General features: G+C 36.6%; 1 protein-coding gene across 2 annotated transcripts in view; it reads left to right on the plus strand.

The window, feature by feature from the left end:
* The window catches only part of STAG1 (STAG1 cohesin complex component), a 449,323-nt gene that overhangs the window by 352,739 nt on the left and 79,535 nt on the right, over positions 1-17,049 (plus strand). For both annotated transcript variants that reach the window (XM_081234436.1, XM_081234437.1), the window contains 2 exons: positions 19-126; positions 3,078-3,192. In XM_081234436.1, the coding sequence (XP_081090562.1) occupies positions 19-126; positions 3,078-3,192 (223 nt within the window). The remainder of the gene's footprint in view (positions 1-18; positions 127-3,077; positions 3,193-17,049) is intronic.

Here is a 17,049-nt window from a genome sequence, read left to right on the forward strand (position 1 = left end):
ACTTTCTGAATTTTTCAGTGGAAGTGAAGAAGCTCTTTCCAATGAAGACTGTGAAAATGTTTACCACTTGGTATACTCAGCACATCGCCCTGTTGCTGTGGCAGCTGGAGAATTCCTTCACAAAAAGTGAGTTAATTCTCTTTGAAACCAGGTTCCACTTTCATATGTTGTTTTGTCGTTGTTTTACAGTTAATGAAAGAAAGTAATAGTGACTGAAAACAGTGCTAGAAGCGGCCATTGCCCCAAGTTCTGGGGGCTATAATATTCTCACACCTACATGCACATCATGAGTCACATCCCTGAGAATGATGTCCCTTGTGATATATTCCTCTGACCTGAAATCTAAAAGGATGGTTCTCAGCTAGTCAGCTTAGGCATGTGAGTGGAGAAAGGAGAAGTGCTTGAAGTTTATAAAGACTCCCCTAAGTAACTGATATTTTATTTCACCAAATTTTTTTCCCTTTTAAAATTCTGAGTTCTCATCTTCTCAACATTGGTAATCTAAAATTATCCTCAAAACGCCTCCCAAATTTTCATTTTTTTTCCATTCTGTCAGGATGAGGATTATTTTAATCAGTAATCCATAATGATGCTAAAAATTATATATGCAGTTACAGTTTAAAAGCAAAATCTCATCTATTTTTTTGATAAAACATAGAGCTAGTGAGAGTTTATGAATATAATTAAACGTTCTTCTGAAATATATTTTTGATCATGGTCTACTGTATATGTTATATAACTTATTAGTAGATTAATTCATTCTTAAAATGTAAACATATTCTTGGGCAAGGGGATGTTTTGCTTTGTTTTTGTTCATAGATTTAACTTAGTGACTTTGACAGGTGAACCCAGAAGTCCGTTACATGTTGTGATTTGTAATTATGCTAAGCACAGATGTAAATCATGCACTGGGCGACTGTTGTACATGGATGATTAACTGTGATAATGAGCAGGCCTGGCCCTCCGTCCAGCATCAGCAACTCAGTGCTGCAGCCACCAACTGCTCTTTACTCAGTGGTACCTCTCAAAGTGAGAAAAAGTTGTTTCTATGTGAAAAATCTTGAGGAAGCCGGCTAGTAGGGCATGCTGGTAATGAAAGGGAGGAAGAAAGTCAGAAGTTTTAGGCATGACTTTTAAAATAAGATACTGACTTTGCCAGTGACTCTGACATCATTGGCTAATAAAGAATAATGCTATTTCCATATTTATCTTGAGGTGTTGTCTATCACAAATATCAAGGGTATACTGTAGTCTTCACTTCCCTTCTTTTTTTATTGTATTCTAGTAATAAGTTCTACTCTGTTGTCTACTTAACTTTTCAAAAGCTTTGTGTTTTTTTAGAAAGAATTATTGCCTCTATAGTTTCAAAGAAAAGATAGACTAAAAAGGCTGGTCAGCTACAGAATAGAGGCCATAAACTGGCAGCACTGTAATCAGAAAGAGCCTTTGGATATATTTAATTTTATTTGTATTGTGTTCTTGTAAGTTTGAAACACTTGCTAAAGATTTTTAAATTGTAATATTTTACATAAAAATCGACAAATGTAAGCTGCCATTATTTATTATTTCTTTGTGAAAAGGAAGTCAATTCCTATGCAAATGAAAGCTTCACTTCATAAGCTTGTTTTATGCCCCTGCCCTGAAAATATTCAGTTTGTGAACTTTTGATTCTTAATGATCTCTTTCAGCATTTTCCCACCATTTAATATTGTGATCTGTTAAAATCTTAGCAAGTAAACTGTAGACTAGCCCCAGAATTCCATGATAAAGATTAAAAAAAAAATGTGTACATGCACATAGACTTAGTCTGTTTTTTAGTCTAGTGTATTAAGCTATACCAAGGATCCAAAAAACAGTAAAATGTATCTGAAATGAATGTTTTAATGTCATTGAAAATTCTACATTTTAATATTAGAAAAATTAAGCTAATTACTCAGTGCCTTATACACAGTGAATGCAATTATTTAAATTTGTACATTTTAGTGTAAAGGACCCTCATATTTTCCATTTGCCCCCCACCTCTGAAAGCCACCCAAATAAACTTTTTCTTAAACCAGTCTGATAGCTGTGCAGATATAGCTTCAAGATAATACTCTAGTCTTCTATACCCCCTGCCATATACTTTCCCCTTCCCTCCAAAAATACTGTTTCTCAATACTCATTTTCTGCTTGAAATTGGTTTATATTTTATGTCACATAAAGTTTTTATTTTATTCAATTATTTAGCCTCTCATCTGAGAGGCCTACTATGACTTCCATGTCTAAACTAACACTCTGTATCCCTATTCCTAGACCATTGTATTTCCTTGTAGCACCTGAGGTGGTATATATTGATCTACTGTTTATCTCCAACCACTAGAGTGAGAACTCAATGAGAATAGGGATTTTGTCTTTGTTCAGTATTATACCCCTTTTACCTGGAGCAATACCTGGGAGTAAGGCACCTTGAGTAGTCCTTAAGTTTTGTTAGAATAAGTCTTCTTAGCATATTAAAATTTTCAAGTCATTTCTTTGCCATATTCTAGAAGTTTTGCCACTAAGTAATATTTTTATAAATTTAATGTTTCTTTCATTTTACTCAATACTGTTGGGTTGGTGAATATTGTTTCTAGGTAATAGGTTAGTAAACAGAAGATAGTGGAAGAAGTAAATCATGATTAAAAGTCTGAATTTTTACCATTATTACTGGAGGCTTTGGTTAAATTCTATAATTACATGACTGTAAAATGGATATTTAAGAAAATAGAACTCTATTTAAAATTACATAGTTTAGTATCTATCATAGAGAATAAAAAGTTTATGTTTTTCATAAAGATTTGAACATTGATTAGTCATCAGTAAAAAAAGCTTTCTTTTACACTTTATGTATAGTTGAACTGTATGAGATTGTTTAGCTCTAACCACTTTTTTGACTTATAAAAACATCAGTTACATACTTATGTTGAAACAAATCAGTAACCTGATCTCTGATACTGTTTCCTTTTTTTAACACTGAAATAATTTATACATTGAAGGAAAAGACTAAAATTCATATCCATGTAAATTTGTAAAGTTCTTGTTTTGTTACTTATTTCCAGGCTATTTAGCAGACATGACCCACAAGCAGAAGAAGCATTAGCAAAGAGGAGGGGGAGGAACAGTCCAAATGGGAACCTTATTAGGATGCTGGTTCTTTTCTTTCTTGAAAGTGAGGTAAATTTTTAACATAATTATTTATTTTGTTTTTGTTTTAACATTAGATTACATTTTAAATAAAATTGTTGTTTAATTCATTGTAATTAACGATATTTTTTAATCAAATGAAGACAAGCCTGTTTCTTACAAAACTGACTCCATGGATATTTTCTTTTGCTTTTTTTTTTTTTTTTCTGGTTTTTTTGTGGCTGTGCCACGTGGCTTGTGGGACCTTAGTTCCCCGACCGGGGATTGAACCAGGGTCCATGGCAGTGAAAGCCTGCATCCTAACCACTGGGACCACCAGGGAATTCCCTGCCTCCATGGATTTGATTTTTATGATTATGGAATCAGTACTCTACCTTTTGTGGGAATATGTATGCAGGTGTGGATTAACACTGAATATAGGCTAGCAATTTTTAAAGTTTTATAATATTGCATTGTAATACTGCATACTTTTTATTGTTGCTTTTTTTTTCTTGAATTTTTGCCCATGCCTTTTAAATTATATTATTTAGGGAATTCCCTGGCAGTTCTGTGGTTAGGACTCCGTGGTTTCACTGCCGAAGGCCCAGGTTCAATCCCTGGTCAGGGAACTAAGATCCTGCAAGCCGCGTGGCATGGCCAAAAAAAAAAAACCACATTATATTATTTAAACAGTTCATGAACATTGTCAAGCTATTAAAACCATTAGTTCTATCTTGTTTGAAAATGATGTTATTTAAGGAGAAAGAAAAATATGAGTTTAGATGTAAATTAGTAGCTGTACAAGTCCATAGCAGTAATTCCATGTGACATTTCCATGTCAGTTTATCGATTAAACAGTTAACATCCATAACATATTATCTATTTAAATCTGTTTGCGCAAGTGAACTTTGGTTTGCCCACTTAAATGTTCTTTGATATTAAAACTGTATTTCCTACTGCTGGTATGACATTGGGGGAATGGCAAACTAAACCTAAAGACCCCCTGAATGAACAAACTTGTTGGCTTATAAGTGAGTGGGAACAGAGTTACAAAAAAGGTGGCGAAAATCTGGAAATCTAGGGCCCTGAACTTTACTTGGGGAAAGAGTATTTTTGGTTTGTATTGGAATGTCCAGGAAGAAGAAAAACTTGAGACTGTATGCTCAAGTTTGAAAGTGCTGGAGAAACCCTGTAGGAATGAGGAATAGAGAGACAAACAGGCAGTCTATAAGAAAATTAAACTCAGAGAGAGATGTAAGAACTTACTCAGTGGAAAGACTGGCGTTAGGGCAAAGCAAAGCCAGAAAAGTGGTAAAGTGGTGAAGGAATTCCCGGTATCTTTTAAGTGAGTTGGGAACAGATAGAGAAAGAATAAAGTCCGAAACAAAACCAGTTGGAGAGTTGCGTTTGAGTAAAGGGCGTGTTTAAGAACAGTGTTTTAAATGTGTATACAAATTACGTGGGATCTTGTTAAAATGCCAGTTCTGATTCAGTAGCTCTGGGTTGGGGTCTGAGTTGCTACCTTTCTCACAAGCTCCTAGGTGATGTTTATGCTTCTGGACCAGAAGTCCAGGGACCACACTTTCCATAGTAAGGGTTTAAAGCATTATTTTCTTAACAAAGCAAGTGTGGATATATTATGGAGTAAAATACAGATGTTTGTGAATGTTTAAGGTAAAACACTAAGTACTTAATAAATACCACACTTGTGGTAGACGATTCAAATTAAATCCTTAGCCCTTTAGGTTTTAAAGAAATGGGATTAAAAGTATTTTGCAACAATCAAGTCATATTTAAAAATTTGACTTTAACAGCAACAGTAATTTCAAAATTTGATAAGGATGAGATACATACATACTATTTAAACTGCTGAAAAGTTTAGGGAATATGATGATCAGGCTACTTTAACTTGATTATTAATTGAAAGAAAATGTTTTGGATCTCTGAAAGCCCAAGGACTTTACTTTTTGATATATTAAAATCCATAAGTACTTAGTTTTACAGTTTCATCTTCTGTATAAAGCAGTAATTTGTGATGTGTATTACTGCTCTATATTTCAAATGGTACTGCTGTTTCGTGTGTTTGCTGCTGTTTACTAAAGTGTTACAAGAACATTAAAATATATTTCCCAGTTCTCCTCTGTGACATTCTTGTCAGCTGCAAAAACAACTGCAAATCATACTTAAGGGTTTCTTGTGTACACCTGGAGCTGAATGCTTATTAAAGCCATATTCTTATAATACAGTGGGACTCTGTCTTATTCTGAATTCCTCTTGTTTTACTGTAAGGTGTGTTTCAGTAATATTTTAGACTCATAAAAAGTTGAATTGAAAGAGACCTTAGAAATCATAAAGTAGAATAAGTCCAGCTTATAGATGATTACTGATCAGTTAACTAGAATTAACTGAATTGAAAATCATTCCTATTCCTTTGTTTTACTCGGATGTTAAATAGTAACATTTTAGTAATAGAATTCTAAAATGTTGAATTGAGAGAGGTTTGTAGTCCATGGAGTAGTAGTCCTCTTTTATATGGGAATTATAGGTGAAATGATGGAGATTAAGAGATCTGCCTAAACTAGTTTTTCTTTCCTTTTTAGTAGTCATTGGTTTCAAGTGAAAAAATACCTTGTGTATTTGAGATACATGCCATATAGTAGGATAAATGGTACTTGCGTGTGATGAGTCCATATTTCCCTATATGTAGTGTGACCATAATACTTACTGTACAAACTGTGATGCTTTTCAGAGTGACAAGGATGCTATTAATAATTATTCCAAAGCACTAATCATAACCCAGAACATTTCTGGACAATCGGGAAGTATGGTAACTGTCCTTCTAGGCATATGGAATGATGAGGTGCATTATGACAGTAATTTAAGACAGAAAGTTAACAGACATATTATTGATATAACCAGGAAATCTCCCCAGAGTGATAACTTTTTGGGGTTCTTTTTAAATACGTTCTTCAAGCTTCACCAATAACTGGCTCTGCTTTTGCAGAGACTAAAAGCCATTATAACAGTATTTAGAAATTTTAGGCTTAATAATTTGGAATGGTTATTTGCACTGTAAATGATTTTCCATAAAAGGAATAAGTGTAAGATTCCATTATACAGTGAACTCCTTTAGTGTATTTAACTATTCGGCAGAGAAGTGAGCAGGGCAGGAAAAACATGCGGTAAAATATTTATGAGTAACCTTGAAGCCAATTAAAGATAAATGGTAACACACCCAGAAAATTGTAATTAAAGTCACCAGGAAAATGAGATTAGTTTGTTATATATGGGATTAGAGGACACCCTATAAAATAAATTATACTTAGATATAGCAAGGTAAAGTTCACCTAGACAATAAATATAATTTTAATTTATGTTGTATAATTTATACATAAATTTTAATATAATTCTGATTATCTATTTGCTGTACAATGACTCTTTCTCCATTAATGAGCTACCTTTTTTGTTCATCTAATTCCCAAGGAGTACAAAGAATGCTTGCAAATGCCTGATTTTCATGCTGCTTTTATAAAATTATGTTACAAAAAACCGCGTTTAGAAAGTAAACTTCTGTGTCATTGTTAGGGTTCCAGATCCTTTTTTTTTTAAATAAATTTATTTGTTTGTTTTCGGCTGCATTGTGTCTTCGTTGCTGCCGCAGGCTTTCTCTAGTTGCGTTGAGCAGGGGCTTCTCTTGTCGCAGAGCACGGGCTCCAGGCACAAGGTCTTCAGTAGTTGTGGCACACGGGCTTAGTTGCACTGTGGCATGTGGGATCTTCCCAGACCAGGTCTCGAACCAATGTCTCCTGCATTGGTACGCGGATTCTTTTTTTTTTTTTTTTTTTTTTTAACATCTTTATTGGGGTATAATTGCTTTACAATGTTGTGTTCGTTTCTGCTGTATAACAAAGTGAATCAGCTATACATATATCCCCATATCCCCTCCCTCTTGCATCTCCCTCCCACCTTCTATATCCCACCCCTCTAGGTGGTCACAAAGCATGGAGTTGATCTCCCTGTGCTATGCGGCTGCTTCCCACTAACTCTCTGTTTTACATTTGGTATTGTATATATGTCCATGCCACTCTCTCACTTCGTCCCAGCTTACCGTTTCCCCTCCCCGTGTCCTCAAGTCCATTCTTAACGTATGCGTCTTTATTCCTGTCCTCCCCCTGGATTCTTCAGAACCTTTTTTTTTTATTCCATATATACATATATGTGTTAGCATACGGTATTTGTTTTTCTCTTTCTGACTTACTTCACTCTGTATGACAGACTCTAAGTCCATCCACCTCACTACAAATAACTCAATTTCATTTCCCTTTTATGGCTGAGTAATATTTGATTGTGTATATGTGCCACATCTTCTTTATCCATTCATCTGTCAGTGGACACTTAGGTTGCTTCCATGTCCTGGCTATGGTAAATAGTGCTGCAGTGAACAATGTGGTACATGACTCTTTTTGAGTTATGGTTTTCTCAGGGTATGTGCCCAATAGTGGCATTGTTGGGTCATATGGTAGTTTTATTTTTATTTTTTTAAGGAACCTCCATACTGTTCTCCATAGTGGCTATATCAATTTACATTCCCACCAACAGTGCAAGAGCGTTCCCTTTTCCACACACCGTCACCAGCATTTATTGTTTGTAGATTTTCTGCTGATGGTCATTCTGACCAGTGTGAGGTGATACCTCATTGTAGTTTTGATTTGCATTTCTCTAATGGTTAGTGATGTTGAGCATCCTTTCATGTGTTTGTTGGCAATCTGTATATCTTTTTTTGAGAGAAGTCTGTTAGATCTTCTGCCCATTTTTGGATTAGGTTGTTTGGGTTTTTTTGTTTGTTTGTTTGTTTGTTTGTTTGTTTGTTTTTGCGGTGTGTGGGCCTCTCACTGTTCTGGCCTCTCCTGTTGCGGAGCACAGGCTCCGGACGTGCAGGCTCAGCGGCCATGGCTCACGGGCCCAGCTGCTCTGTGGCATGTGGGATCTTCCCGGACCGGGGCATGAACCCATGTCCCCTGCATCGGCAGGCAGACTCTCAACCACTGCACCACCAGGGAAGCCCTGTTTTTTTGTTATTGAGCTGCATGAGCTGCTGGTATATTTTGGAGATTAATCCTTTGTCAGTTGCTTCATTTGCAAATATTTTCTTCCATTCTGAGGGTTGTCTTTTCGTTTATGGTTTCCTTTGCTGTGCAGTGGCTTTCAAGTTTCATTAGATCCCATTTGTTTATTTTTGTTTTTATTTCCATTTCTCTAGGAGGTGGGTTAGAAAAGGATCTTGCTGTGATTTATGTCATAGAGTGTTCTGCCTGTGTTTTCCTCTAAGAGTTTTATAGCGTTTGGCCTTAAATTCAGGTCTTTAATCCATTTTGAGTTTATTTTTGTGTATGGTGTTAGGGAGTGTTCTAATTTCATTCTTTTACATGTAACTGTCCAGTTTCCCAGCACCACTTATTGAAGAGGCTGTCTTTTATCCACTGTATATTGTTGCCTCCTTTATCAAAGAGAAGATGACCATATGTGCATGGGTTTATCTCTGGGCTTTCTATCCTGTTCCATTGATCTATATTTCTGTTTTTGTGCCAAAAACATACTATCTTGATTCCTGTAGCTTTGTAGTATAGTCTGAAGTCAGGGAGGCTGATTCCTCTAGCTCCACTTTTCTTTCTTAAGATTGCTTTGGCTATTTGGGGTCTTTTGTGTTTCCATATAAATTGTGAAATTTTTTTTCCAGTTCTGTCAAAAATGCCATTGATAGATTGATAGGAATTGCATTGAATCTGTAGATTGCTTTCGGTAGTATAGTCATTTTCACAATGTTGATTCTTCCAATCCAAGACCATGGTGTATCTCTCCATCTGTTTGTATCATATTTAATTTCTTCTATCAGTGTCTTACAGTTTTCTACAAACAGGTCTTTTGTCTCCTTAGGTAGGCTTATTCCTAGGTATTTTACTCTTTTTGAGCAGTGGTAAATGGAGGTGTTTCCTTAATTTCTCTTTCAGATATTTAATCATTAGTGTATAGGAATGCCAGAGATTTCTGTGCATTAATTTTGTATCCTGCTACTTTACCAAATTCATTGATTAGCTCTGGTAGTTTTCTGGTAGCATCTTTAGGATTCTCTACGTGTAGTATCATGTCATCTGCAAACAGAGATAGTTTTACTTTTCTTTTCTGATTTGGATTCCTTTTATTTCTTTTTCTTCTCTGATTGCTGTGGTTAAAACTTCCAAAACTATGTTGAATAATAGTGGTGAGAGTGGGCAACCTTGTCTTGTTCCTGATCTTAGTGGAAATGGTTTCAGTTTTTCACCATTGAGAACGATGTTGGCGGTGGGTTTGTCATATATGGACTTTATAATGTAGAGATAAGTTCCCTCTCTGCCTACTTTCTAGAGGGTTTTTATCATAAATGGGTGTTGAATTTTATCGAAAGCTTTTTCTGCATCTATTGAGATGATCACTTGTTTTTTATCCTTCACTTTGTTAATATGATGTATCACATTGATTGATTTGTGTATATTGAAGAATCCTTGAATTCCTGGGATAAACCCCACTTGATCATGGTGTATGATCCTTTTAATGTGCTGTTGGAGTCTGTTTACTAGTATTTTGTTGAGGATTTTTGCATATATGTTCATCAGTGATATTGGCCTGTAGTTTTCTTTTTTTGTGCCATCTTTGTCTGGTTTTAGTATCAGAGTGACGGTGGCTTCATAGAATGAGTTTGGGAGTGTTCCTCCCTCTGCTATATTTTGGAAGAGTTTGAGAGGATAGGTGTTAGCTCTTCTCTAAATGTTTGATAGAATTTGCCTGTGAAGCCATCTGGTCCTGGGCTTTTGTTTGTTGGGAGATTTTTAATCAGAGTTTCAATTTCAGTGCTTGTGATTGGTCTGTTTATATTTTCTATTTCATCCTGGTTCAGTCTCAGAAGGTTGTACTTTTCTAAGACTTTGTCCATTTCTTCCAGGTTGTCCATTTTATTGGCATAGAGTTGCTTGTAGTAATCTCACATGATCCTTTGTATTTCTGCAGTGTCAGTTGTTACTTCTCCTTTTTTATTTCTAATTCTGTTGATTTGAGTCTTCTCCCTTTTTTTCTTGATGAGTCTGGCTAATGGTTTATCAATTGTGTTTATCTTCTCAAAGAACCAGCTTTTAGTTTTATTGATCTTTGCTATTGTTTCCTTCATTTCTTTTTCATTTATTTCTGATCTTATCTTTATTTCTTTGCTTCTGCAAACTTTGGGGGTTTCTTTGTTCTTCTTTCTCTAATTGTTTTAGGTGTAAAGTTAGGTTGTTTACTTGAGATTCTTCTTATTTCTTGAGGTGAGATTGTATTTCTGTAAACCTCCCTCTTAGAACTGCTTTTGCTGCATTTGTTTATAGGTATTTTTTGATTTCCTCAGTGATCTCTTGGTTATTTATTAACGTGTTGTTTAGCCTTCCTGTGTTTGTACTTTTTACTGTTTTTTTCCTGTAATTGATATCTGGTCTCATAGCAAAGTGGTTGGAAAAGATACTTGATATGATTTCAATTTTCTTAAATTTACCAAGGCTTGATTTGTGACCAAAAATATGGTATATCCTGGAAAATGTTCCATGAGCACTTGAGAAGAAAGTGTATTAGGTGGTTTTTGGATGGAATGTCCTGTAAATAACAATTAAGTCCATCTTGTTTAATGTGTTATTTAAAGCTTATGTTTCCTTATTTATTTTCATTTTGGATGATCTGTCCATTGGTGAAAGTGTGGTGTTAACGTCCCCTACTATTACTGTGTTACTGTCGATTTCCCCTTTTATGGCTGTTAGCATTTGCCTTATGTATTGAGGTACTCCTTTGTTGGGTGCATAAATATTTATAATTGTTACATCTTTTTCTTGGATTGATCCCTTGATCATTATGTACTGTTCTTCTTTGTCTCTTGTTATAGTCTTTATTTTAAAGTCTATTTTGTCTGATGTGAGAATTGCTACTTCAGCTTTCTTTTGAGTTCCATTTGCATGGAATATCTTTTTCCATGCCCTCACTTTTAGTTTGTATGTGTCCCTAGGTCTGAAGGTGGGTCTGTTGTAGACAGCATATATACTGGTCTTGTTTTTATATCCATTCAGCCGGTCTGTGTCTTTTGATGGGAGCATTTAATCCATTTACATTTAAGGTAATTATTGATATGTGTGTTGTATTACCATTTTCTTAATTATTTGGGGTTTATTATTGTAGGTCTTTTCCCTCTCTTGTGTTTCCTGCCTAGAGAAGTTCCTTTAGCATTTGTTGTAAAGTTGGTTTTGTGGTGCTTAATTCTCATAGCGTTTGCTTGTCTCTAAAGGTGTTAATTTCTCAGTCAAATGTGAATGAGATTCTTGCTGGGTAGAATAATCTCAGTTGTAGGTTTTTCCCTTTCATGATTTTAAATATGTCCTCCCACTCCCTTCTGGCTTGCAGAGTTTCTGCTGAAAGATCAGCTGTTAACCTTATGGGGATTCCCTTGTATGTTATTTGTTGCTTTTCCCTTGCTGCTTTTAATATTTTTTCTTTGTATTTAATTTTTGACAGTTTGATATATATGTGTCTTGGCGTGTTCTTCCTTGGATTTATCCTGTATGGGACTCTCTGTGCTTCCTGGACTTGATTGACTACTTCCTTTCCCATGTTAGGGAAGTTTTCCAGTATAATCTCTTCAAATATTTTCTCAGTATCGTTTTGTGTTCTTCTTCTGGGACCCTTATAATTTGAATATTGGTGCATTTAATGTTGTCCCAGAGGTCTCTGAGACCGTCCTCAATTCTTTTCATTCTTTTTTCTTTATTCTGCTCTGCAGTAGTTATTTCCACTATTTTATCTTCCAGGTCACTTATCTGTTCTTCTGCCTCAGTTATTCTGCTATTGATCCCTTCTAGAGAATTTTTAATTTCATTTATTGTGTTGTTCATCATTGTTTGTTTGTTCTTTAATTCTTCTAGGTCCTTGTTAAACGTTTTTTGTATTTTCTCCATTCTATTTCCAAGATTTTGGATAATCTTTACTATCATTACTCTGAATTCTTTTTCAGGTAGACTGCCTATTTCCTCTTCATTTGTTTGGTCTGGTGGGTTTTTGCCTTGCTTCTTCATCTGCTGCATATTTCTCTTTCTTCTCATTTTACTTAACTTACTGTGTTTAGGGTCTCCTTTTCCCAGGCTCCAGGTTCGTAGTGCCCGTTGTTTTTGGTGTCTGCCCCCAGTGGTTAAGGTTGGTTCAGTGGGTTGTATAGGTTTCCTGGTGGAGGGGAGTAGTGCCTGTGTTCTGGTGGATGAGGCTGGATCTTGTCTTTCTGGTGGGCAAGACCACATCCCTTGGTGTGTTTTTGGGGTATCTGAACTTATTATGACTTTAGGCAGCCTCTCTGCTAATGGGTGGTGTTGTGTTCCTGTCTTGCTATTTGTTTGGCATCGGGTGCCCAGCACTGGTCCTTGAGTGGAGCTGCGTCTTAGCGTTGAGATGGAGATCTCTGGGAGAGCTCTTGCCGATTGATATTACTTGGGGCCGAGAGGTCTCTGGTGGTCCCGTGTCCTGAACTTGGCTCTCCCACCTCAGAGGCTCAGGCCTGACACCCAGCTGGAGCACCAGGGCCCTGTCAGTCACACATACCTGTGGCAGGATGGTTTTCCCCATTTCCACTACACACACCCAGCCTGATGGCGAGCCCACCTCCTTCAGAGCGAAGTGCTGACCAGTGGCACAGACCCCCAGGGGGATGTGACAGGAGGTCAGGCTGAGTCAGTCCGTTCACCTGCATATGTCTGGAAACTGGGTGGCTAGTGTTGGGTGCATCTCCTGCAGAGGCAGGGGGCAGCTGTGGCTCACCACATGGACAGGGAACTGGCAGCAGAAATTCTGGGAAATACTCCTTGGCGTGAGCCCTTGCAAGGTCCACCATTAGCCCCACCAAAGAGCTTGGCAGGTGGATTCTTAGCCACTGTGCCACCAGGGAAGCCCTCCAGATCCTTTTGAATCCCAGGGGTTTTTTTTATAGCAATCGAGAATGCTTCAAGGCCTTCCTTCTTATAGCTTCATGTTTTGCTACCAATAGAAGGTCCTTGGTATGAAATGTCTGAAAGGCGATTGTAACCTTTTACCCTATTGGCCACGTTATAATTTTTTTTTTCTCAGACATGGATCTTTTCTTGTAGAGATTTGAGAGTAGCAAGTTATGTGGCCATCACACATGCCCCGAGACAGGAAGACTGTATCATAAATATTATATCAAGCCAGTTCCTGACAGACCATGTTATACTGATTGTTGTCGCTAATACTGGTGAATTTGAAACTCTTAACCAGAAAATGGGACAACACATTATCGTGTCCTGCTGGTATACACATTGAGTTTGAAACAAGTGGTTATTGGTGTTAACAGAAAGCATTCTACTAAGCCACCGCCTTACAGTCAGAAAGAGAAAATGCTCAAAGAAGTTAGCATCTATATTGAGAATATACACACAAAAATTTCTAGAACACTGGCAACATTCTTGAGTTAAATTTTAATATGCCTTGATTTAAGGCATAGAAAAGTCATCCTTAAAAATGCCAATGCTAGTGAAATTATACTATTTAAAGCCTTGAATTGTGCCAGCAACTCATACAACTGAAAACCTCATGATAAAAAAGTCAAAATGAATGAGATATCGCCGGTTGACCAGGACAGTGAAGAATTTGTGGAAACTGTAAAGTAAATGACTGTGAATTCCAGTTGAGTTAAGTAACCCATACCCCCACAGGAGACGAAAAGAGGGAAAATTTTTTTGAGATTTTCTGGTAGAAATCTGAAATACATTAAAGATCAGAGCAACAAAGGCTGGTGAAAGGAGTAAGCTGTCAGTAGTAATTAAGTGTCTGCCCTTTAGAGGAGCTTATTCCTCACTTCAGAAATGCTGGTCCAGGCATTTGGGATGTGAACACTGGTCTGAGAAGCAAAGTACTGAATAACTACCCCAGATATGTATGGCCATCAGTAGGGAGAGGGAACTTCTGCACTCAAAATGCAAAGTGCATACCTACAATTAGAAGAAAAGCCTACCTGATTATAGATCCCCTTTTTCCACTTTCCTACACGACCAAGGAAGCCAGGACCTTGCAACCAGATTCAAAAAAAGAATTCTAGCTTCCAGTATTCTTGAGTCTGGACTCATTAATATATATGTACTGGCAACCAAGAAACACTGAAACTTGAAAAAAATCAATATCATGAAAAAGAAACACAAGGCACAACATACTGATGAATTTTTTTTTAATTTTAGGTATTTTAGGTATCTGTTATTTTTTTTACTATTTTTGGCTGAGTTGGGTCTTCGTTGCTGCATGCAGGCTTTCTCTAGTTGCAGCGAGCAGGGCCTACTCTTCATTGCGGTGCATGGGCTTCTCATTGTGGAGCACAGGCTCTAGGCGCACAGGCTTCAGTAGTTGTGTCACGCAGACTAAGTAGTTGTGGCTCGCTGCTCTAGAGCACAGGCTCAGTAGTTGTGGCTCATGGGCTTAGTTGCTCTGTGGCATGTGGGATCTTCCTAGACCAGGGCTTGAACCCGTGTCCCCTGCATTGGCAGGTGGATTCTTAACTACTATGCCACCAGGGAAGCCCCTGATGAAAATTTTTGAGTAATGTCCCCAAATATAAGAAGAAGCAATTATGAAAGAGGATGAGGCTTCTTAGAAATTAAAAACATGAATTCTAAAATGTAGGTGAGAGGTGGATTATTAAATGACCTGAATAGACATAACCAAAGATTGGGATTTTTGCAGGAAGTAGTGCAAAAGAGGAAAGAAATGAAAAGTATGAGCGAGAAATTAAGATACAGGGAGTACAGATTAAGAAAGTTTATTATATTATCTAGTAGAAACTCTGTAAAGAAAACAGAGAGAATGGAGGGGAGGAACTAATCAAAGGATAGGCAATTAAAATGTTTACTATCTATGTACCCTATATGCAGGGTATTACTTGAGGGTGTTCTCTAGCAAAATGAAAAATGGATGCAATAAAAGGAAAATAAGGAATATAAGAAATATTGGTGAGCAAATAAATCTGAAAAAAATTAGAACTAAGCCTAAATATAATATGGTTGTGAAGCTTAAGGCAGGTGTCTGAAAATTATTTTTGGTGATCTTGGTGATGGAAAAAATATAAGTTAGAAAATAAAACTCTGCAAGAAGCACAGCTTTAAAAAAAAGAAAATGTCATCAGGAGAGCACAGGGAAGCAAATGCCAAATCTGTAATCTCAATAAATGTAAATAGACTAACATGCTTTATTAAAAAGGCAGATTGTCATTTAGGGTTGAAATAAATTAAAATGTTTACAAACACACCTTAATCAAAAATTTAACACAGGGAGTAAACAAACTGGATAAGTGCTGGATGTAGTTAACAAAGGCTTACAAAAAAGCTGAAAGGACAGTATCATATAAGATAAACCAGAATTGAGGACCAAAAGCATTAAGAGGGACAGAGAGGGTATGTATAGAAGGTATAATCCACCAAAAATATAATTGTGAACTTTTTTATACGTATTCTACAGACATGTTTAAGTATGTCAGGCATAAAAGCAAGTTTATTCAGTATAGGTTTTTCTTTAAATTTTGGTGAAATAACAAAATTTACCATTTTAACTATTATTCAGTGTACTCTTCATTGGCATTAAGTACATTCACATGGATGTGCAGCTGTCACTGCCATCGATCTCCAGAACTTTTTCAAAATTTTCCTACATTGAAACTCTGTACCCACTAAATAATAACTCCATTTCAGCATAGGCTTAATAGCCTATTTTTTTGAAACTATTGGTTTTTCTGTTTTCTGCTGTTAATTTTCATTTTTGACACCAGGTTGTGCACTACTTGTGCCTGTCACTGTTGGAATGATGTTACTTATGGTCTAGGGATATTTTCCTAGGATATGTGATTTAGAAAGTTTGAATAGACCTGGCTGCAAACGTTTGTCCATCTTCTTCCTTAAGCAGAGATGCTAATCAATATTATCTACTCTGGCTTTGACAAAAAACATGGGGAAACTGTGGGGTGTTGTGTGTGTATGCGTGTGTACATAGTTTTCCTGGGGCATTTCAGAAGCCAGAATGTGAGATTTGAAATGCAGTGGAAATGAAGTATAGAATTCAAGAGGCCAAATGAGGCAGGGCTTTAAATAGATCATCAAAATTTTCATAGACGTTAAGAATACTGGTAGAATTAGGAATGAGGAAGGAAAGCAACTCACGTGCCCAATGTGCTAAGCTATCAGTAGGTAATCAGTAGGTCTACCAAGGTGACTTTCACACATTTTCAGGCCACTCCTCATGATGCGAAAACCATTTTCTCTCACAAATACAAGAACATATAACTGAAATATGAAATAGTACTTAACATTCTGTGTGCTATACACGCATTTTTAGAATAGGTATAAAAAAGTCCACAATTATATTTTTGGTGGATTATACATATCCTCTCCCTTTCATTTCTTTGAAACTTTGGTCTCAATACATTAAATTATTTTAACAGCCAGTGAACAGGTTGCAATGTAAAGTTTGAAAGCGGTTTAGCTGGTTGTCACGAGACTCAGAGGTGGTAGAACTTTTATGCAAGGGTAGAGAAGTTAACTGTAAGTAGCAGAAATCAGAACATGGCCAACACTTCTACTTACCTTTTCTAAAGAACTTTACTAAAGCAATCAATATTCTTCACAGTTCAATGACTGACAGATGGTAAAGCGTTCCACCTGAAATGTTTGTTGAGGAACTTGACAGTGGTGTTTACTGTGGGAGCATGGGTTCCAAAGAAAGTTGTCAAGAGGAATGAGCAGCACATTAGTGACTCCTCAGCACCTTCCCATGGTCTTAATGGGAACAAGCACTCTCAGGCCACCTCTTAGACTGAAATCA

The sequence above is a fragment of the Mesoplodon bidens genome (assembly GCF_964165515.1).
Source record: "Mesoplodon bidens genome assembly, chromosome: 5".
NCBI lineage: Eukaryota > Metazoa > Chordata > Mammalia > Artiodactyla > Ziphiidae > Mesoplodon > Mesoplodon bidens.